The 18,626-nt window shown below is 43.1% G+C and overlaps 1 protein-coding gene across 1 annotated transcript in view; it reads right to left on the bottom strand.

Annotated features, from left to right (window-relative positions):
* The window catches only part of inpp5d (inositol polyphosphate-5-phosphatase D), a 105,577-nt gene that overhangs the window by 30,005 nt on the left and 56,946 nt on the right, over nt 1-18,626 (bottom strand). Inside the window, exons 8-17 of the mRNA XM_033031436.1 lie at nt 17,988-18,065; nt 17,596-17,719; nt 15,727-15,833; nt 12,034-12,136; nt 9,735-9,931; nt 9,127-9,244; nt 7,385-7,481; nt 5,982-6,120; nt 1,436-1,544; nt 643-731 (exon numbers count right to left, since the gene is read on the bottom strand). Coding sequence (XP_032887327.1) covers nt 643-731; nt 1,436-1,544; nt 5,982-6,120; nt 7,385-7,481; nt 9,127-9,244; nt 9,735-9,931; nt 12,034-12,136; nt 15,727-15,833; nt 17,596-17,719; nt 17,988-18,065 — 1,161 coding nt within the window. The remainder of the gene's footprint in view (nt 1-642; nt 732-1,435; nt 1,545-5,981; nt 6,121-7,384; nt 7,482-9,126; nt 9,245-9,734; nt 9,932-12,033; nt 12,137-15,726; nt 15,834-17,595; nt 17,720-17,987; nt 18,066-18,626) is intronic.

Genomic DNA, 18,626 nt, shown 5'->3' with positions numbered 1-18,626 from the left:
TTGGAAAATACATGTGACAAAGCTAATTTAGGATAATGAACCAGGAAGATGTGTGAGCAAAGGAGTTGCTGCATGGATAGGATAGAGGGAGCTGGCCTCTTCATATAATCCTTGTTATCCAGGCCCCTTGGTTTGTTCAGTAGGACAGATTTCTAATCAATGAGCCACAATCCTACTGAATGATGAAATGGGTTTGAGGGTCGAAATCCTTAGATATGACAGATTAGATTGAAATTGTTAGATATGACAGATTAGACAGATTATTATCTAATTCCTTCTACTTAATATTGAACGGTGTAGAAATCACTGTATTCTGTGTCTAATCCATGGAATCATTGACTAGGCACTGTAAAAGGAGTTCAATTCTGCTTTCATTCATCTAATACTTAAGCTCGGAGTTTGACGGCGCACTGTACAATGAGCGAACTGCATTTCTCCACCAGGTTTTGTCGAAAGAGTGCGAAGAAAGCTTTATTCTGTGAGTGGTCCATGCTCAACCTGTCCTGAGAAAGTACAATAGGAGAAGAAGCCTCACCCTGCATCAAACTTAAAATGGAGAGAGCTTCATTGCCATGTTCTCGCAGGCTCATAATCAGTGTGGAAAATGCAAGTAGTAGGAAGAGCAACGTTTCTGATACTCACTCCTGTGGCCTTCTGTTTGGTGTAGGTGTACGTGTCCCTCTTGTCACGTTCATATCGATAGGTTGGAGGAAAAGTAATCTCTTCCTCTTCTGCAACATGAAAAACGCTATCTTAATTTTGTAATGAGAGCACATACAGTGCTGGGATGTAATTATTCCTATAACGAATCAACTGGAGCAAGTTCCATAATTCAAACAAAGAATGTTTCCTGATATAGTTTAGTTTAGGGATACAGATTGGAAACAGGCCCTCCGGACCATCGTGTCCCCGCCGATCAGCGATGACCCGTACACTAGTTCCGTCCTACACACCAGGGACAATTCATAGAAGCCAATTGACCTACAAACCTGTATGTCTTTGGAATGTGGGAGGAAACTGGAGCACCCAGAGAAAACCCACACAGTCACAGGGAGAACATACATACTCTGTACAGACAGCACCTGTAGTCAGGAACGAACCCGGGTCTCTGGCGCTGTAAGGCAGCAACTCTACCGCTGCGCCACTGTCATATCTGCCTGAAAGTGCTGTCCATAATCTTTATTTCTCTTCTGTATCCTACCCCTTCAAATTTCTGTTGTTTAAGCATTTATTATTTTTAATGTTAAAAAGCATTATGGATTCTGCTTTGACTATTACTTCCAGCACTGCATTTGACCTCGATAAGCTATTACATTAAAAATTGCCTAAATGCTCCTTGTTCTCTTATGCTCTCTTTGACACACCTTCCCTGATCCTGAATATCTCTTCCTTTCCCCCTGCTTCCCACCCCTCGTCCCTTGCAACACGTTCTTACGGAACTGGAGGAAAACCTTCTTGTCATTCTTCTCGATCATCAGTTGGTCCTTGGGCAACAGTTCGTGGTACTGCTGCTGCTTGATCTTCTCTACAATATTCTCAGCTTCCTGCAAAATAGAGACGTGACATCAAAGTGGCAACCTACACCAAAATGCCCCAGTCTTCAAATAGCTTTATCACCTGGAATTATAACAATAACATGGGTCACTCTAATGGGATTTGTGAAAATCCCATACATAGTGCATCTTCAGTTGTGAAGTTGCCAAACACTGCTGTCTGCTTCCCCCGAGTAATATAGTACTGTGGATAGACACAAAATGCTGGAGTAACTCAGCGGGACAGGCAGCATCTCTGGAGAGAAGGAATGGGTAATGTTTCGGGTCGAGACCCTTCTTCACACTGAGGGCCAAGAGAGAGGGAAACTAGAGATATGGAAGGGTAAGGTGTGAAAACGACAGTTCAAAGCAGACGATCATAAGATCATGTGATAGCAGGCTGGCCATTCGGCCCATCGTGTCTACTCTGCCATTCAATCATGGCTGATCTATCTCTCCCTCCTAAACCCATTCTCCTGCCTCCTCCCCATAACCTCTGACGATGTTCAAGGAAATGCAGAATGGTTCATTGTTAGCTGAAGGGAAGGTGACAATGAGGCATTCAATCAGTAAAATTAATCAGGAGAGAGAAATTAGTTCGAGAACTGGGATGGGGTAGGGATAGAGAGAAGGAAAGCAAGGGATACTTGAGTTAGTGTCAGTACAATGTTCCTTTCCATCTATTGCAAGTTTTTGCAGCTGCCAGTATTCAGCCTCACCGGTGTGATTGCTGCTGCTGTAAGGGGACATATGCAGTACAAGCGCCATTCTTCTAGGTATAGGAGAGAGTTGTTACTGCCAGTGATTGGGTTGGGATAGGTTGTAGGAGAATGTGGGGGGTGAGGCTGGCCTGAAAGGCTGCTGATGAACACCCACATGTTCACTGTGCAGGGAAGCCACTGTGACCCTCCAAACTATAGCTTGGACTAGTTGGCGTGAGGTTACCAGGGAGATAGCAGCAAGGCCAGAAGTGCAGTCATTAAATGTCTGCAATTTAGGGAATACAGTATATTGTCAACACTGTCCTTTCACAAGCCAGGATGGGTTAATGTAGTGGGTCACACACTGTGATTTCACATTCTTTGACTGTGCGATACAGTGGACCGCTTACAGTAATGTCACACATCAGGACTGATGGAAGACAGAGGGTTGCAGTGCAGTGGAGTTCCACAGTGATCTGTGCTGGAGTGACTCAGCGGGACTTGACAAAATATTACATACTTATGACTTGCTGAGACAACCATGTCCTGCCTTTAAGAGACTCCTACAAGGATACCATTATATAGGTTTCACTGATTTGTGTGGTTGCATGAGCAGACCACCATCATGTTTGATAGACACAAAATGCCAGAGTAATGTCCCTGTCCCACTTAGGAAACCTGAACGGAAACCTCTGGAGACTTTGCGCCCCACCTAAGGTTTCCGTGCGGTTCCCAGAGGTTTTTGTCAGTCTCCCTTCCTGCTTCCACTACCTGCAACCTCCGGCAACCACCTGCAACCTCCGGGAACCGCACGGAAACCTTGGGTGGGGCGCAAAGTCTCCAGAGGTTTCCATTCAGGTTTCCTAAGTGGGACAGGGGCATAACTCAACGGGACAGGCAGCATCTCTGTGTAAGACATGTCACAGCAAAATTCAACCTTTGCATGAGCAAGTACGCACACACATATACAGGGTGTGATGGTGGCACAGTGGTCAAATTACTGAACCAGCAACCCAGTCCCCAGAACTATCAATGTTGAGATTCAAATTCAGTTCCCACCATGACAGCTGTGGAATATAAATTCAAGTAATAATTTGAAACCTTAATAACACTAAACAACAGTAACTAGTGGTTAGAACTAACATCCAAAAGTAGTAACAGATTGTCAAAAGAGCCCACTTTGTTCACTAATGCCCTTCAAGAGAAGGATGTCCATCCTTATCTGATCTGCCGCCTTGCCACTCCAGACTCATCTCATGCAGTTGAATCAGCACCAGTTAAGCAAGTCAAACAGTTGCATCATTATTGCCATGTTTAAACAAACTCGCTACTAAATGATACTTCAAGATTACTTTCACCAGAAAAGCTGCACCAGGAGAATCATGAATGTGATTCATCACCTTCTCAATGACAGCTAGGGGTGGACGATAAATACTGTTTGGTTTTAGTTTAGATATACAGGGCGGAAACAGGCCCTCCAGCCCACTGAAACCGCTCCGACATGCGATCCCTGCACACTAATACTATCCTACACAAACTAGGGACAATTTACAATTTTACCAAGCCAATTAACCTACAAACCTGTACGTCTTTGGAGTATGGAAGGAAACTGGAGCTCCCAGAGAAAGCCCGCGTGGTCACGGGGAGAACATACAAACTCCGTACAGATAGGACTTGTAGTCAGTATGGAACCCGAGTCTTTGGGGCGATAAGACAACTCTACCGCTATGTCACTGTGCTGCTCCTGCGTTTGACAGTGCTGAGCAGTTTCAAGGTTTCAAGGCCAGTTTATTGCCACGTACCAATTAAGGTACAGTGAAATTTGAGTTACTTCAACTCAAATTTCAACAAGGGGCTCTCGACGAAGGAGCTCATTGAGGGAGAGGTAGATTCTGAAGCTGCCTGTGAAGATGGCTGCAATCGTCTTACTTTTCCTCATTGGAGAACATATTATTTATCATCCCAAAGGACAGGTAGCTACTCCAAGGTCCACACCCAGTGTTTCTCTGTCACTGGAACACACTCTGCAGTCTTTGTCGTGTCGTTTCATTTAGACGATGAGCATCTGTGTGAGGGAAGTGGGATTCAAGGCCCAGAGTACCACTAAACTCAGAAGCTCATCAACCTGCCTCACTCTGCCTTTCTTAGAGGCTCCACACTATAGGCGACCCATTTAAAATGCCTGTTCCTTCCTATATCATCATATAATTTCCTGGCTTCACTTTAGGTCATCACACAACAGTTCTCATTGCAGCATCAGAGGGATTTATTGGCAGAGAGGTCTTACTAAACTGTTTGTCGACCAGACACATTTTGTCTCAGTATTCTCCTCTCCATTCACTCGCATGACAGAAACAAGAGAGGATTTCAATGAGTGAACAAGTGTTACTGCCCACTGATGCAAACCTACCATTCCACACCAGAGATCATTGCATTTGACAGGGTACATTAAAACAATGCTCAGCCACCAGTTTTGGGGACAAATCATTCAGGCTATCCAAGGCTAATTTGCTGGCACTTGGCTTTTAGGCAATTGTGGGAGCCCAGCATTGGGCAAAACCATCAAAGAGCCCCATAAACCTCCAAATAAAGGGATTGGACAAGACAAGAAAGATGGATCCATTTGACAATTGCTGTGACGTTACTAGCAGTGAGACATAAGACAGTCTGGGTCATCAATGATCTGGGGACTCCCCCAGCCTGTGGTCCTCACTAATCTGGAACATCATCCACCCTGTGGTTGTCATGGATATGGAACTTAACCCAGCCTGTGGCCCTTATGGATCAAGGACCTCACTCATCTTGTACTGCTCTCGGACTTAGAAACATAGAAACAGGAGTAGGCCATTCGGCCCTTCAAGCCAGCACTGCCATTTAATATGATCATGGCTGATCATCTAAAATCAGTACCTCGTTCCTGCTTTTTCCCCATATCCCTTGATTCCTTTAGCGCTAAGAGCCAAATCTAACTCACTCTTGAAAACATGCAGTGAATTGGCCTCCAAAGCCTTCTGTGGCAGAGAATTCCACAGATTCACAACTCTCTGGGTGAAGAAATGTTTCCTCATCTCAGTCCAAAATGGCCTTATTCTTAAACTGTGATTCCGCCAACATTGGGAACCTTTTTTCCTGCATCTAGCCTGTCCAATCCTTTAAGAATTTTATATGTTTCTATAAGATCCCCTCATCCTTCTAAATTCCAGTGACTACAAGCCCAGTCGACCCATTATTTCGTCATACATCAGTCCTGCCATTCCGGCAATTAACCTGGTGAATTTACGCTGCACTCCCTCAATAGCAATAATGTCCTTCCTCAAATTAGGAGAACAAAATTGCACACAATACTATAGGTGTGGTTTTACCAGGGCCCTGTACAATTGCAGTAGGACCTCCTTGCTCCTAAACTCAAATCCTCTCGCAATGACAGCCAACATGCCATTAGCTTTCTTCACTGCCTGCACTACCTGCATGCTTACTTTCTACATGCTGACTGATGTACAATCACACCCACGTCTCGTTGCACCTTCCCTTCTTCTAACCTGACACCATTCAGATAATAATCTGCCTTCCTGTTCTTGCCATCAAAGTGATTAACCTCACATTTATCCACTTAATACTGCATCTGCCATGCATCTCCCAACTAACCCAACCTATCCAAGTAACCCTTCAGCCTCATAGCTTCCTATGACTTCACCCAGCCTATAGACCTCATCCAGTATGTGGCCCTCACTCCAGCCCTGGCCCTCACCTGTGTTGGGAGTTCCACTCTGTAGTTCAAGTCTCCGAGCCAGAAGAGATGTGTGAACCTATTAGTGATATCAAATGGACTCAAGTTTTTGTCTCCTAGGTTAACGAAACGCAGGATATTGATGTAGTTTTGGTTTCGTCTGTCAAAGGAGAAAAAAAAACAATTATTAAAAAACAGACTTTTCACTTCCATGTTAGGGTTTGTAAAATGTAGCACCATGTCCCGTCATATCAAACACAACTCTTTGAACAAGCTTCCATTCACTCCAATCCCCTTGGTGTTTCACAACAGCCCCACAAACATTTCCACTTCAAGTAGGTTAATTGGCTTCTGTCAATTGTCCCGAGCATGTAGGATGCAAAACGGGGATAATATAGAACTAGTGTTGGGGAGATAGTTGGTCGGCGTGGACTCAGTTGGACGTAGGGCTTGTTTCCACACTGCATCTCCAAACTAAACTAAACCAAACTAAATCACCTTTCCTTACAGTGTATTTTCTCACAAAAGCAGCAGAGGGCAGCTTAAAATGCAAAATGGGCAAATTTCACGAATGAACCCGGCATTCAGCAGGCCAGACTGGCCTTAGTCACATGTTTTGATAAACCTTGGACAGACACCATTGCTGGTCATGGCCATTTAGAAGAGAAAAGCCTCCATTATATTGGGACTTACACAAATACAGGGCATCCCCAAGTGAACAACAGCCAAAGTGGTGTGTTTGAAGTGTAGTCAGTCTTATAGTACAAGAAACACAACAGGTGTTTTTCTGCATGACCTGGTCCCACCAATAGCTATGAATGATTTTGGCAAAATCAAAAGCTTGCTGTATGGAATGATATTCCATAATCATGAGGCAGCTTCCCACAGTACTCTCAATGCAACACTTCCATGTAATCTCCAAGAGAAACTCTGCAAGACCTTTCTCCATCAAAATCAATGTCTACTTTACCCTCGTTAATTGACAGGTAACCAAAGAGCATATGCCCAACAATTGACCAGTTGATAAAGACCTACATAAGATAGTGCTTCACTATCCCATGTTCACTTCCCTCCCAATACATTTTAAAGAGATAGAAGATGCCAGCAGTGCCAAAGATGTTTCAGCAATCCAGCTGTTATCAAGCAACTGAACCATCCTACCATGAGCAGTCCTGAGCTGCTATCTACCTCATTGGAGACCCTTGGATTATCTTTGATCGGACTTTATAGCGTTATCTTGCACTAAACATTATTCACATTATTCCCTTCATCATGCATCTGTACACTGTGTCTGGCTCGATTGTGATCATGTATTGTCTTTCCGCTGACTGGTTAGCATGCAACAAAAGCTTTTTCACTGTACCTCAGTGCACGTGACAATAAACTGAATTAATGCTAGATTCCCCACACTTGTTGCCTCCTACCTTAGCTTCTTCCCTCCTCCGGAGGTTAGGTGACTGTTGATAAATCCAATGGATGTGCCATTAAACACGAAGGACACGCCCACGGCTCCTTTATTACCTGAAAGAAATAATATCAGTAAACCTACAGTCAACTCAACCAGTCAAATGAGAAACAATCTACTTAAAGTTATCAGCAGTTGGACACCACGCATCGAATGACCAGCCATTCATATACACCAAAGCTTCCTACATTTTGACCAAACAACGGAGAAACCTAGACCCAATTATCAGTCAGCTGAATATGGAGGCACCACAGCCAACTGCAGTACCCAGTGGTTGTTCAAAATGTGAACAGGGAAAACTGCAAACATGGTACCCACAGAATTGGCAGAGGCAAGTCATCCTTGTCCCCAAGGGACTGCCTCAGAGAAGGGAGAACCTCAACCAAACAGTGCATTGAGTCAGGTTCACAAAATTGCTGGGGAAACTCAGCGGGTGCAGCAGCATCTATGGAGCGAAGGAAATAGGCGACGTTTCGGGCCGAAACCCTTCTTCAGACTGATGGGGGGGTGGGGGGGGGAAAGAAAGAAGGAAAAGGGGAGGAGGAGGAGGAGCCCGAGGGCGGGCGGATGGGAGGAGACAGCTAGAGGGTTAAGGACGGGGAAGAGACAGCAAGGGCTAGCCAAATTGGGAGAATTCAATGTTAATGCCATAAGGACGCAAGGTCCCCAGACGGAATATGAGGTGCTGTTCCTCCAATTTCCGCTGTTGCTCACTCTGGCAATGGAGGAGACCCAGGACAGAGAGGTCGGATTGGGAATGGGAGGGGGAGTTGAAGTGCTGAGCCACCGGGAGGTCAGGTAGGTTATTGCGGACTGAGCGGAGGTGTTCGGCGAAACGATCGCCCAACCTACGCTTGGTCTCACCGATGTAAATCAGCTGACATCTAGAGCAGCGGATGCAGTAGATGAGGTTGGAGGAGATACAGGTGAACCTTTGTCGCACCTGGAACGCATTGAGTCAAGTGGAGAGCTCACCATGGGATTCTCATTGACCAAGGGAGCTGGCAATAACAAGTGGTGGCCACATTTAGTGCCACATACTAGTCATCTAAATGCCCTACATCCCAAAAGTTCATAACTTCCCAAAGTTTGATGCAATGAATGAGAAATTAGGAATAACAGTGGGTCTGGCAGCATCTTTGGAGAGCATGGATAGGTAATTAGTTTAGTTTAGAGATACAGAGCAGAAACAGGCCGTCCCGGCCCACCGAGTCTGCACCAACCAGCGATCCCCGCACATTAACACTATCCTACACATACTAGGGACAATTTTGCATTTATACCAAGCCAATTAACCTACAAACCTGTACGTCTTTGGAGTGTGGGAGGAAACCAAAGATTTTGAAGAAAACCCACGCAGGTCACGGGGAGAACGTACAAACTCCGTACAGACAAGCACCCGTAGTCAGGATCGAACCTGGGTCTCTGGCGCTGTACCCCCTATGCCACCCACATGAAAATAAAACTTGAAAATAAAATTACAATGTTTTGGTTGAGACTCTTCTTCAGACTGTTTGTGATGGGGGGAGGAGGAGGAAGAGAAAGCTGGAAGAAGAGGGACTGGAAAAAGCCTGGTGTGTGATAGGTATATTCTGTCTATACCAAGCCAACACAAAACCTGGTGAAGAATCATTATGTTTTAAAACAATACATCGAGTGTGTTCCCCAACATATTTCCCCAAATGTTCACAATTATTGTACCAAGAGCATTGGCTATTCCAGTTTTGACGCTACTAGTAGAAATGTGACTGATCCGGTTTTCATGTTCTGGTTTTGCCAATATAACTATCCGGATATTCCATAAGGTCTGTGTTGATATCTGTGGAGAAAAGGGCTACTATTAGTAAGATAGCAATGAAAACTTAAGTTAATTGCTTGTGATATATTTTATTTGTTGTACATGGGGTGTTGGGGGAGGGGCTGTTAGCGGCAAGAATCCTGATAGTAAAGATGTTGATACAGTGCTGTAGATGGATATTGTGGTTGAATGGATACATACCATTTGTGGCCATTATTAATTTTGTTTAACTCACTTAGCACTTTGCATCCTTTGTGATATATTGGATGTGTGAATGGATAACTATTTCCAACGTGATCCACAACACTTTGAAGGGTGGTGTTGAACACATTTATTTCCAGTGGTGATGTAGTTGATCTTCCTTCATCATTTGTCCAGTTTTAAGGCCCGGAATGTGGGGTAGCACTGAACAGGTTAAAGCTTGGAGTAACAATTACTTAACTTGCCACTCTGCAACCCTGTTTCCATTCCCAATGGAAGAAAGGACTTAAATACATTTCATTGTACTCACATGCTTAAACTTTATATAGGTGATGTCCTTCAGAGTGGATTTGAGAAGCTCCACCCACTCCTTCTCTCCCTGGGTATCTTCCTGAGTGCCAATGATGTAAATGTCATGGGGAATGTCGGCAGCTGTGTCATCCTGAGTTTTTCCCTGGCCTCGGCATTGGAACCATGATCGTATGTCCGTAGGAGGAGATGCATTACCTGTGCAACAGGTTGAATTTATATAATTGTCATTATCAGGAAAAATTTGCCACCAAACCATATCCAGTTGTGATAAAAGTGACTAAAGGCTTGTTTAAAGAGGTCAGTTTTAAGATAATTATTTGACACTCTTAAGAAGGATATAATTGCACTGAAGTGGGTGCAGAGGAGATTTAGCAAGTTGTTGCCTGGGATGGAGCATTTAACTTACAAAACGGGACTGGTTTGACCAGAATGGTTTGTTTTAGAGCAAATGAAACTCAAGGGAGACCTAATAGAAGGGTACAATATTTTAATATTGTGGTCAATAAGAAACTTTTACCCATGGCAGAAATGCCTCAATTTGATGGCATAGATTTAAACTAAGGGATAGGAGATTTAGAGGGGATCTGAAGGTTTTAATTTCCCTAGAAGGTGATTGGAACCTGGAACACACTGCCTGAGTGAGTGTTAAAAGCAGATATTCCTACAATATTTAAGAATTATCATGACCAGCACTTGTTCATGGAAAATTATGGGCCTGATGCTGGCAATGGTATGAATGGGTGGTCAATGATCAGCATGGACATGGTGTGCTGATGGGCCTATTTCCATGCTGTATGACCTGATGATATAGAAAGGTGGAGAGGTGTTGAGAAGCCTAAATATCCAGGCCCTGTCAGTTTGAAGGCCACCAAAAGGAATTGAGGATGAGGAAGAAACAGAGTGCTCAGTGATAGATAAGAAAGAAAGACACACATGAGACTGCAGATGCTTGAATCCTGAGTATTTTTAAAAAAAAGAACAAGAGGAACTCAGTGGGTCAAGCAGCACCTGTGGAGGAAAATGGAAAGGTGATGTTTCGGATTGGAATATTTTTTCAGACTGACGTTTTTGATGTCTTTGTTTTTACTGATCGATGAGAAAAATATGAAGCCAATATAGGGATCTAAGCACAATGATGTGAATCTTAAAATCAAGGTGTTGGTGAACTGGGATCTAAATATGTTCAGTGAGCGCAAGGGCAAAAGGAGAGTGCACAATTTTAAACAATGTGGTATTCGCTGGGCACTGCAGTCAGGAAACTCTCAGTCATCAGGCCCCAGTATTTTTCCATGCCTGGACTATAGTCATCCAAGTGGTCAAACATTTAAACCCATAAAGCTGCCTGCACTGTTGTGGTTTGGGCATTGGGAATGTGCTGGAATTCCTGGAGAATTGCGGTGAGCTACCTCAAATGACTTTAGCCCTCGTAGCACTCTCTGCTGCAAGAATTCGAAGCAGAGAGGTGAATCAGCCATGTTTAGTCTGATTAGAGTCACCTAGATGGTGCAAAAATGGCAGGCACTAGTAAATTTAAAAAAAAAAAAAATTCCTGATGGCATCCTTTTCATTCTGGATTTTTAAGTTTTCTGGGATCTGGATTCCAAAATCAGTAACTTCACCACTGCAATACCATACCTGTAACTCAGCACCAGTTCCATGTAGATAGCTCAGCATGATCACTACACCCGTGGCTCAGTTCCACTATTACCCCCATAGCTTAGTGCCATTACCATACCTAGAGCGAAAGTTGCTACACATCTCTCCCCATGTGAATTTTTTTTACTATAAAAATAAAAAAATCCAAAAGAATGTCCAAGCTAGAAAGAGCCAAGCAGTTCAGGCATATTTATTAAATATGGATTGATAGGTAAAAGGTACTAATTATGATCAGTTGAATAGCAGTGTTGCGAGTGCGTTACACTGATTAATAGTGAGCAGACAGCATGGTACACTGGATAACAGTGAGGTGGGAGTGTGTAATGCAGAATAATAGTGAACAGTTTCACACTGGATAACAGTGAACTGTGGGTGTGTAACACAGAATAATCATGAGCAGACTGTTACACTGGATATAAGTGAGCTGTAAGTGTGTTATGCAGAATAATAGTGAGCAGACAGTGTGATGCACTGGATAAGTGTAAGCTGAGAGCCTATTACTCAGAATGGATGATAACCAAGAATACTGATGAAATGAAGTCTGAGATTGTTACCAAAGGAAAAATGTTCTGTTTGCAGTTTTGCTGAACACGCAGATAATGAACTGCTGTAAGAAACATTTTCTCTCCAGTGGCCCTTACCCATGTTCCAGGTTCCAATGAAGATGTTGATCATGTCTGGTTCTGGAAAATCCGAATGTTTATTCTTCATCAGTTGTAGAAGCTGGCAGAACCCTTCCCGCTTCTGGTAAAAGAGAGGTGATGTACAAAATGAATCAAAGTAGCACAAACAGCTCCACTAGGCTCTTCGGAAACCCCCAATAGCCCAACTAACAGCATTGAAAGGGCAAGTGAAGGTCGCCAAAGTAAGATAACATGTTTCCTTATCCGTTGTTACAGAGCAATAGCGGGGTCAGGTGCCAGGTTGCACAAACGTCCCTGCCAACATTGACCTCCACACTACACACACGCACAACTACACACCCCTCAACGCTTCTAAGTGGGACCGGCCTCGCGTGGCCATACGATGCCCGTACGCCTCAACGCGACCACGAGGTCGCGTAATTTGCGTGCCAAGGACACGTAAGTGGGACAGGCCCTTTAGTCTACACATAACCAACTAAAGTAGTACCTGATCTTGCTTAAGATTCAGCTTTCACCTGGAACAATAGTAAGCCCTTTAACAAAGGAGTACAAAAGAGTACACACGTTTACGAGACAGAAAAGGGTGTTACATTAACAAAGGGTAACCTAAAGCATTGCCAAAGAATTGTGTTGTAAGGGAAGGATGGAGAGGAGGGGAAACAGAGTTCCTCTGCTGCAGTGTCCAGGATTGTGCTGTAAGGGAAGGATGGAGAGGAGGGGAAACAGAGTTTTAAGGAAACAATTCTGGAGGAATTGATCTGGATGATTAAACGCATAACACATAGTGGAATAATTTCTGAGATATGGGGTGAAGAGATGAGTGAACCTCATGTTACCTGCAGGATGAGCATCTTCGCACTGTTATAGTGAGTCACAGAGCTAGGACTGATATACAGGAAAACATTGAGCTGGGAATGTGTTACACAGGGTAACACAGCTGGAAATGTATAAACAGTACAAGGAGCTGGGAGTGTATTGCACAGTGTAAGAGAGCTGTGAATTTATTACTTGGGATAACAGAGTTAGAGGGATTAGTGGACCAGGAACTATGAGTTTCCCAGTCCACACATAGACTGGGAAACACATTCTGTAAAATGGCTGGATGGTTTGGAGTTTGTAAAATGTGTGCAGGATAGTTTTTTGCAGCAATACATAGAGGTACCTACTAGAGAAGGGGCAGTGCTGGACCTCCTGTTAGGAAATGAGACAGGTTAGGTGACGGAGGTATGTGTCGGGGAGCACTTCGGGTCCAGTGATCACAATACCATTAGTTTCAATATAATTATGGAGAAGGTCAGAACTTGACCAAGGGTTGAGATTTTTGATTGGAGAAAGGCTAACTTTGAGGAGATGCGAAAGGATTTAAAAGGAGTGAATTGGGACATTTTGTTTTATGGGAAGGATGTAGTAGAGAAATGGAGGACCTTTAGAGGTGAAATTTTAAGAGTACAGAATCTTTATGTCCCTGTTCGGTTGAAACAAAAGAGTAATAATTGGAAAGAGCCATGGTTTTCAAGGGAAATTGGACACTTGATTCGGAAAAAGAGCGAGATCTACAATAATTATAGGCAGCATGGAGTAAATGAGGTGTTTGAGGAGTATAAAGAGTGTAAAAAGAATCTTAAGAAAGAAATTAGAAAAGCTAAAAGAAGATATGAGGTTGCTTTGGCAAGTAAGGTGAAAGTAAATCCAAATATTTTCTACAGCTATATTTATAGCAAAAGGATAACAAGGAATAAAATTGGTCCATTAGAGAGTCAGAGTGGACAGCTAAAAGAGATGGGGGAGATATTGAACAATTTCTTTTCTTCGGTATTCACCAAGGAGAAGGATATTGAATTATGTGAGGTAAGGGAAACAAGTAGGGTAGCTATGGAAACTATGAGGATCAAAGAAGACGAAGTACTGACACTTTTGAAAAATATAAAAGTGGATAAGTCTCCAGGTCCTGACAGGATATTCCCTAGGACATTGAGGGAAGTTAGTGTAGAAATAGCAGGGGCTATAACAGAAATATTTCAAATGTCATTAGAAACGGGAATGGTGCCGGAGGATTGGCGTACTGTGCATGTTGTTCCATTGTTTAAAAAGGGTTCTAAGAGTAAACGTAACAATTATAGACCTGTTAGTTTGACTTCAGTGGTGGGCAAATTAATGGAAAGGATACTTAGAGATAATATATATAATCATCTGGATAAACAGGGTCTGATTAGGAACAGTCAACATGGATTTGTGCCTGGAAGGTCATGTTTGACTAATCTTCTTGAATTTGTTGAAGAGGTTACTAGGGAAATTGATGAGGGTAAAACAGTGGATGTTGTCTATATGGACTTTAGTAAGGCCTTTGACAAGGTTCCACGTGGAAGGTTGGTTAAGAAGGTTCATTGTTGGGTATTAATAGTGGAATAGCAAAATGGATTCAACAGTGGCTGAATGGGAGATACCAGAGAGTAATGGTGGATAACTGTTTGTCAGGTTGGAGGCCGGTGACTAGTGGGGTGCCTCAGGGATCTGTGTAGGGTCCACTGTTGTTTGTCATATACATCAATGATCTGGATGATGATTTGGTAAATTGGATTAGTAAGTATGCAGATGATACTAAGATAGGTGGTGTTGTGGATAATGAAGTAGATTTTCAAAGTCTACAGAGAGAATTAGGCCATTTGGAAGAGTTGGCTGAAAGATGGCAGATGGAGTTTAATGCTGATAAGTGTGAGGTACTACATCTTGGCAGGACAAATGAAAATAGGACGTACATGGTAAATGGTAGCAAATTGAGGAATGCAGTTGAACAGAGGGATCTAGGAATAACTGTGCATAGTTCCCTGAAGGTGGAATCTCATGTAGATAGGGTGGTAAAGAAAGCTTTTGGTGAGCTGGCCTTTATAAATCAGAGCATTGAGTATAGAAGTTGGGATGTAATGTTAAAATTGTACAAGGCATTGGTGAGGCCAATTCTGGAATATGGTGTACAATTTTGGTTGCCAAATTATAGGAAAGATGTCAACAAAATAGAGAGAGTACAGAGGAGATTTACTAGAATGTTGCCTGGGTTTCAGCAGCTAAGTTACAGAGAAAGGTTGAACAAGATAGGTCTTTATTCTTTGGAGCACAGGTTAAGGGGGGCTTGATAGAGGTCTTTAAAATGATGAGAGAGAGAGAGTTGACGTGGATAAGCTTTTCCATTGAGAGTAGGGAAGATTTAAACAAGAGGACATGATTTGAGAATTAAGGGACAAATGTTTAGGGGTAACATGAGGGGGAACTTCTTTACTCAGAGAGTGGCAGCTGTGTGGAATAAACTTCCAGTGGAAGTGGTGGAGGCAGGTTCGATTTTATCATTTAAAAATAAATTGGATAGGTCTATGGACGGGAATGGAATGGAGGGTTATGGTCTGAGTGCAGGTAGATGGGACTAGGTGTGAGTAAGTGTTCGGCGCAGACTAGAAGGGCCGAGATGGCCTGTTTCCGTGCTGTAATTGATATATGGTTATATGGTTAAGTGAAAAGAGAAGGAAATATTATTTCACACAACAACACTGATTGAAAGATGCTGTAATTGTTATATGGTTATATGGTTATATTAGTCATGAAACCCAAGGTAAAGAATGACAAAGTTGGATGTAATCAGCCCAGACCTCACTTAGGGGTGGAAAATGCATGGACAATGGTGGGGTGCTCAGAACAAACCTTCGAGTCTGTGAAGACGTACTCCTTCCGCTGTGTCTTCTTTATCTCCGAATCAATGACGATCACCAACTTGTTGTGGAACTTCTGCGATTTGATTAGCTGCAAAACTGAAACAAGTATTTCCCATAAAAGGCCAGGTGTTCAACCACTTCACGGCAATTCTTTTGAGAGTCACAGTGAGTCTTTGTCTGATGTTACCAAATGAAGACAGGACCCAGACTGCCTCAGACCCACTCTATTTGGTATATCTTGCATAACCTAGTGTCATGAAATACATCCAATGTTCCTGCCTTCAGATTGTTGTTAAAACAAGGGTGACATTAGTAACACAATGACCAAGTGTCCTCAAGCTGTTAGTGGTCAAGATATATCAGGAACAATACCAATGCTCCAGATACTAAAACATGTTACTAACGACATAGCCAGAGGACATCAGTAACTCTACAGATGTTCTCGGGTAGCTATTTGTGTGAGTGAACATGTAGATGTGTTGAGACAATGCAAACTGTAATACATGCACTAAAGTGGTCTGTTGTGTTAATCACTGCACAGTGTTATCACTCTGCCTCTGATAGAGAATGTTGCGGCTTAAAATTGAAATGGCATCCTGAGCGTTGAGTTGTTCACAATGACAGGCCAACAAATATTTGCTTATTGCAAGGACATTGTGCACCAAATGTAAGGTTCTTTAGATTGTGTCATGGATGGCAGGGCAGAACCTGTGATGATAAACAGGCAAGGCAAAAATGTGGGTGCAGGTAACTGGACTTGGGCAGATAAAGGCTTTTGCTGGGGAGCTGGGATCACATGGTTTGGAGGAAGTGAGTTCATGGGGAAGAAGGGATTGATTGCAGTGGGGGGGGGGGGGAGGTGACAGGGACAGTGAAAGGAACAAACTAGTGACTTGGGGAATCAGGCAATGATGAGGGTTGGCCTAGTTATTTGGGAGTGGAGCGCTGTCAAGTCAATGAGGGATATGGAGAGGTCAATCCATTGTCTAGGTGCGGTGGGAAGCGGGTTGTTGCAGACAACAGTGGTTTGGAGAGGGAGACCATAATCGCAGCAAGTCTCCTTTGCACTTTATTTTAGATTAAGATTGCTTTCATAATACACACATGCATATTTAATTGCATTTTAAGATTTCCAGGTCTGTGTGCACAACATGAGCAGTTGATTTGGACAGTTCCGTGATGAGGGAGGGCTGCACTGTTAGACGTGCTGTCCTTTGGAAGTAAAAGCGAGGTCTGCTTGACATTTAACTTTGGCAGAGAAACCACCGGCTGGCATTATTCGTCAGAGATGGGGACTATTTGCAAGTGTCAACAGTTGTCCATCACCCAAGAGCTACAAACAGGTTGGCTGCTCATTAACATGATCCCATCTATGGATCTTGGCCATGCAACAACTGACTGCCATGGTGTTTCTGATTGTCACATATGAGGCACTATATAAACCATTATTTCCTTTCAAAGAAACCAAGAGCCATCAACACCTCGAGGTATCTGACATTGCCAAAAAGATCAAAATGTCATGCAGAGAAATAAGATAACATTTGACAGCAATTCTACATGTCTACCATGGTAAACAGGTCATGGTAATAAAACTAAAGGTATCCTGGGCAATCTGAGGTATAGCATTGAATGGTGACTGAGGGAGGACTGTTGCAACTGACTATGCTGGCTTGATGTGTGACGGTCTTTGTACAATAATAATGGGCGCAAAACTGCCCTAAGAAGTCTGAATCCAGTGGGAGGGCAGGAGTGTTTTATGGGTGCTCGAAAAACATTTTGAGAAGAGATAGAAATATGTAATGCTGCACGCTGAAGGCCACATTAGATAATAAAGTAAGGCGAGGGTGAGCGTCCTTACTTTTGTTGTGACTGTAAAACTTATCCTCTGGAGCATCCCTTGATTTCTTGATGATTAGTTTCCCATGCTCCACATCCACTTTCAAATGGAGTTTCAAGAATATTCCAAAACTTTCCAATTTCACCTGAAACACAAAATGTGGTCATCCTTAGTAGTAAATTCAAAATATCTGGCTGCTCACTCTTTTCTCCTCACTTGAGCTCTCACCAATCCAGGTTACAGGAATGGAAAAGGTACTTGAAGATGCAGTGTCTAGATTGTAAGAACAGCGGATTGAGGAAGGTTTAGATGGTGAGGGTGCCTGAGAAGATCTCTGGACATGAACACACATTCTACATAAGCTCACCGTGCCACTGACTTTGCGAATGGTACTGAAAAATTAAATTACTTACATCAAAGGTCACCGGTGATATTTGTGACTGCGGGTCTTCAACATCCGCGTCTGAAACTTCGTGCTCATAATCCTTCACCTGCACAAGGGGAATTGGCAAAAGAATGAGGCTGAAATGAATCAATCGATATGCTCCCACTCATTTCTACTCCTGCCCATGCCCTCTGCTCCCTAAATTGCTGAATTTTGTTGGATACATAGGCTGTGTCACCTCTGATAACCTGCGTATATTAGGGAGTGATCATTTCATTGCTTGAGTAACTCAGCTTAGACTTAATAATCATGTCTCTACTATTTATTTCATTCCCCTTACATGTTTTTCCTTTACCTGCTAAATTTTTGTAAGGTGTCCTTGAGACTCTTGAAAGGCGCCCATAAATAAAATTTATTATTATTATTATTATTATTATTACAGGCCAAATGAATATGCTGTGAAGCAAAAAACTGCAGGTGCTGGAAATAAAAACAAAAACTAGAGGACAGCATGGAGGCACAGTGGTAGAGTTGCTGCATAACAGCACCAGAGACCCGGGTTTGATCCTGACCACGGGTGCGGTCTGTACAGTTGATACGTTCTCCCTGTGGCTGCATGGTTTTTTTCCCGGTGCTCCGGTTTACTCCCACACTTCAAGGACGTACA

Source organism: Amblyraja radiata, chromosome 13, assembly GCF_010909765.2.
Source record: "Amblyraja radiata isolate CabotCenter1 chromosome 13, sAmbRad1.1.pri, whole genome shotgun sequence".
Lineage (NCBI taxonomy): Eukaryota > Metazoa > Chordata > Chondrichthyes > Rajiformes > Rajidae > Amblyraja > Amblyraja radiata.
This window is presented reverse-complemented; position numbering and strand designations above follow the sequence as displayed.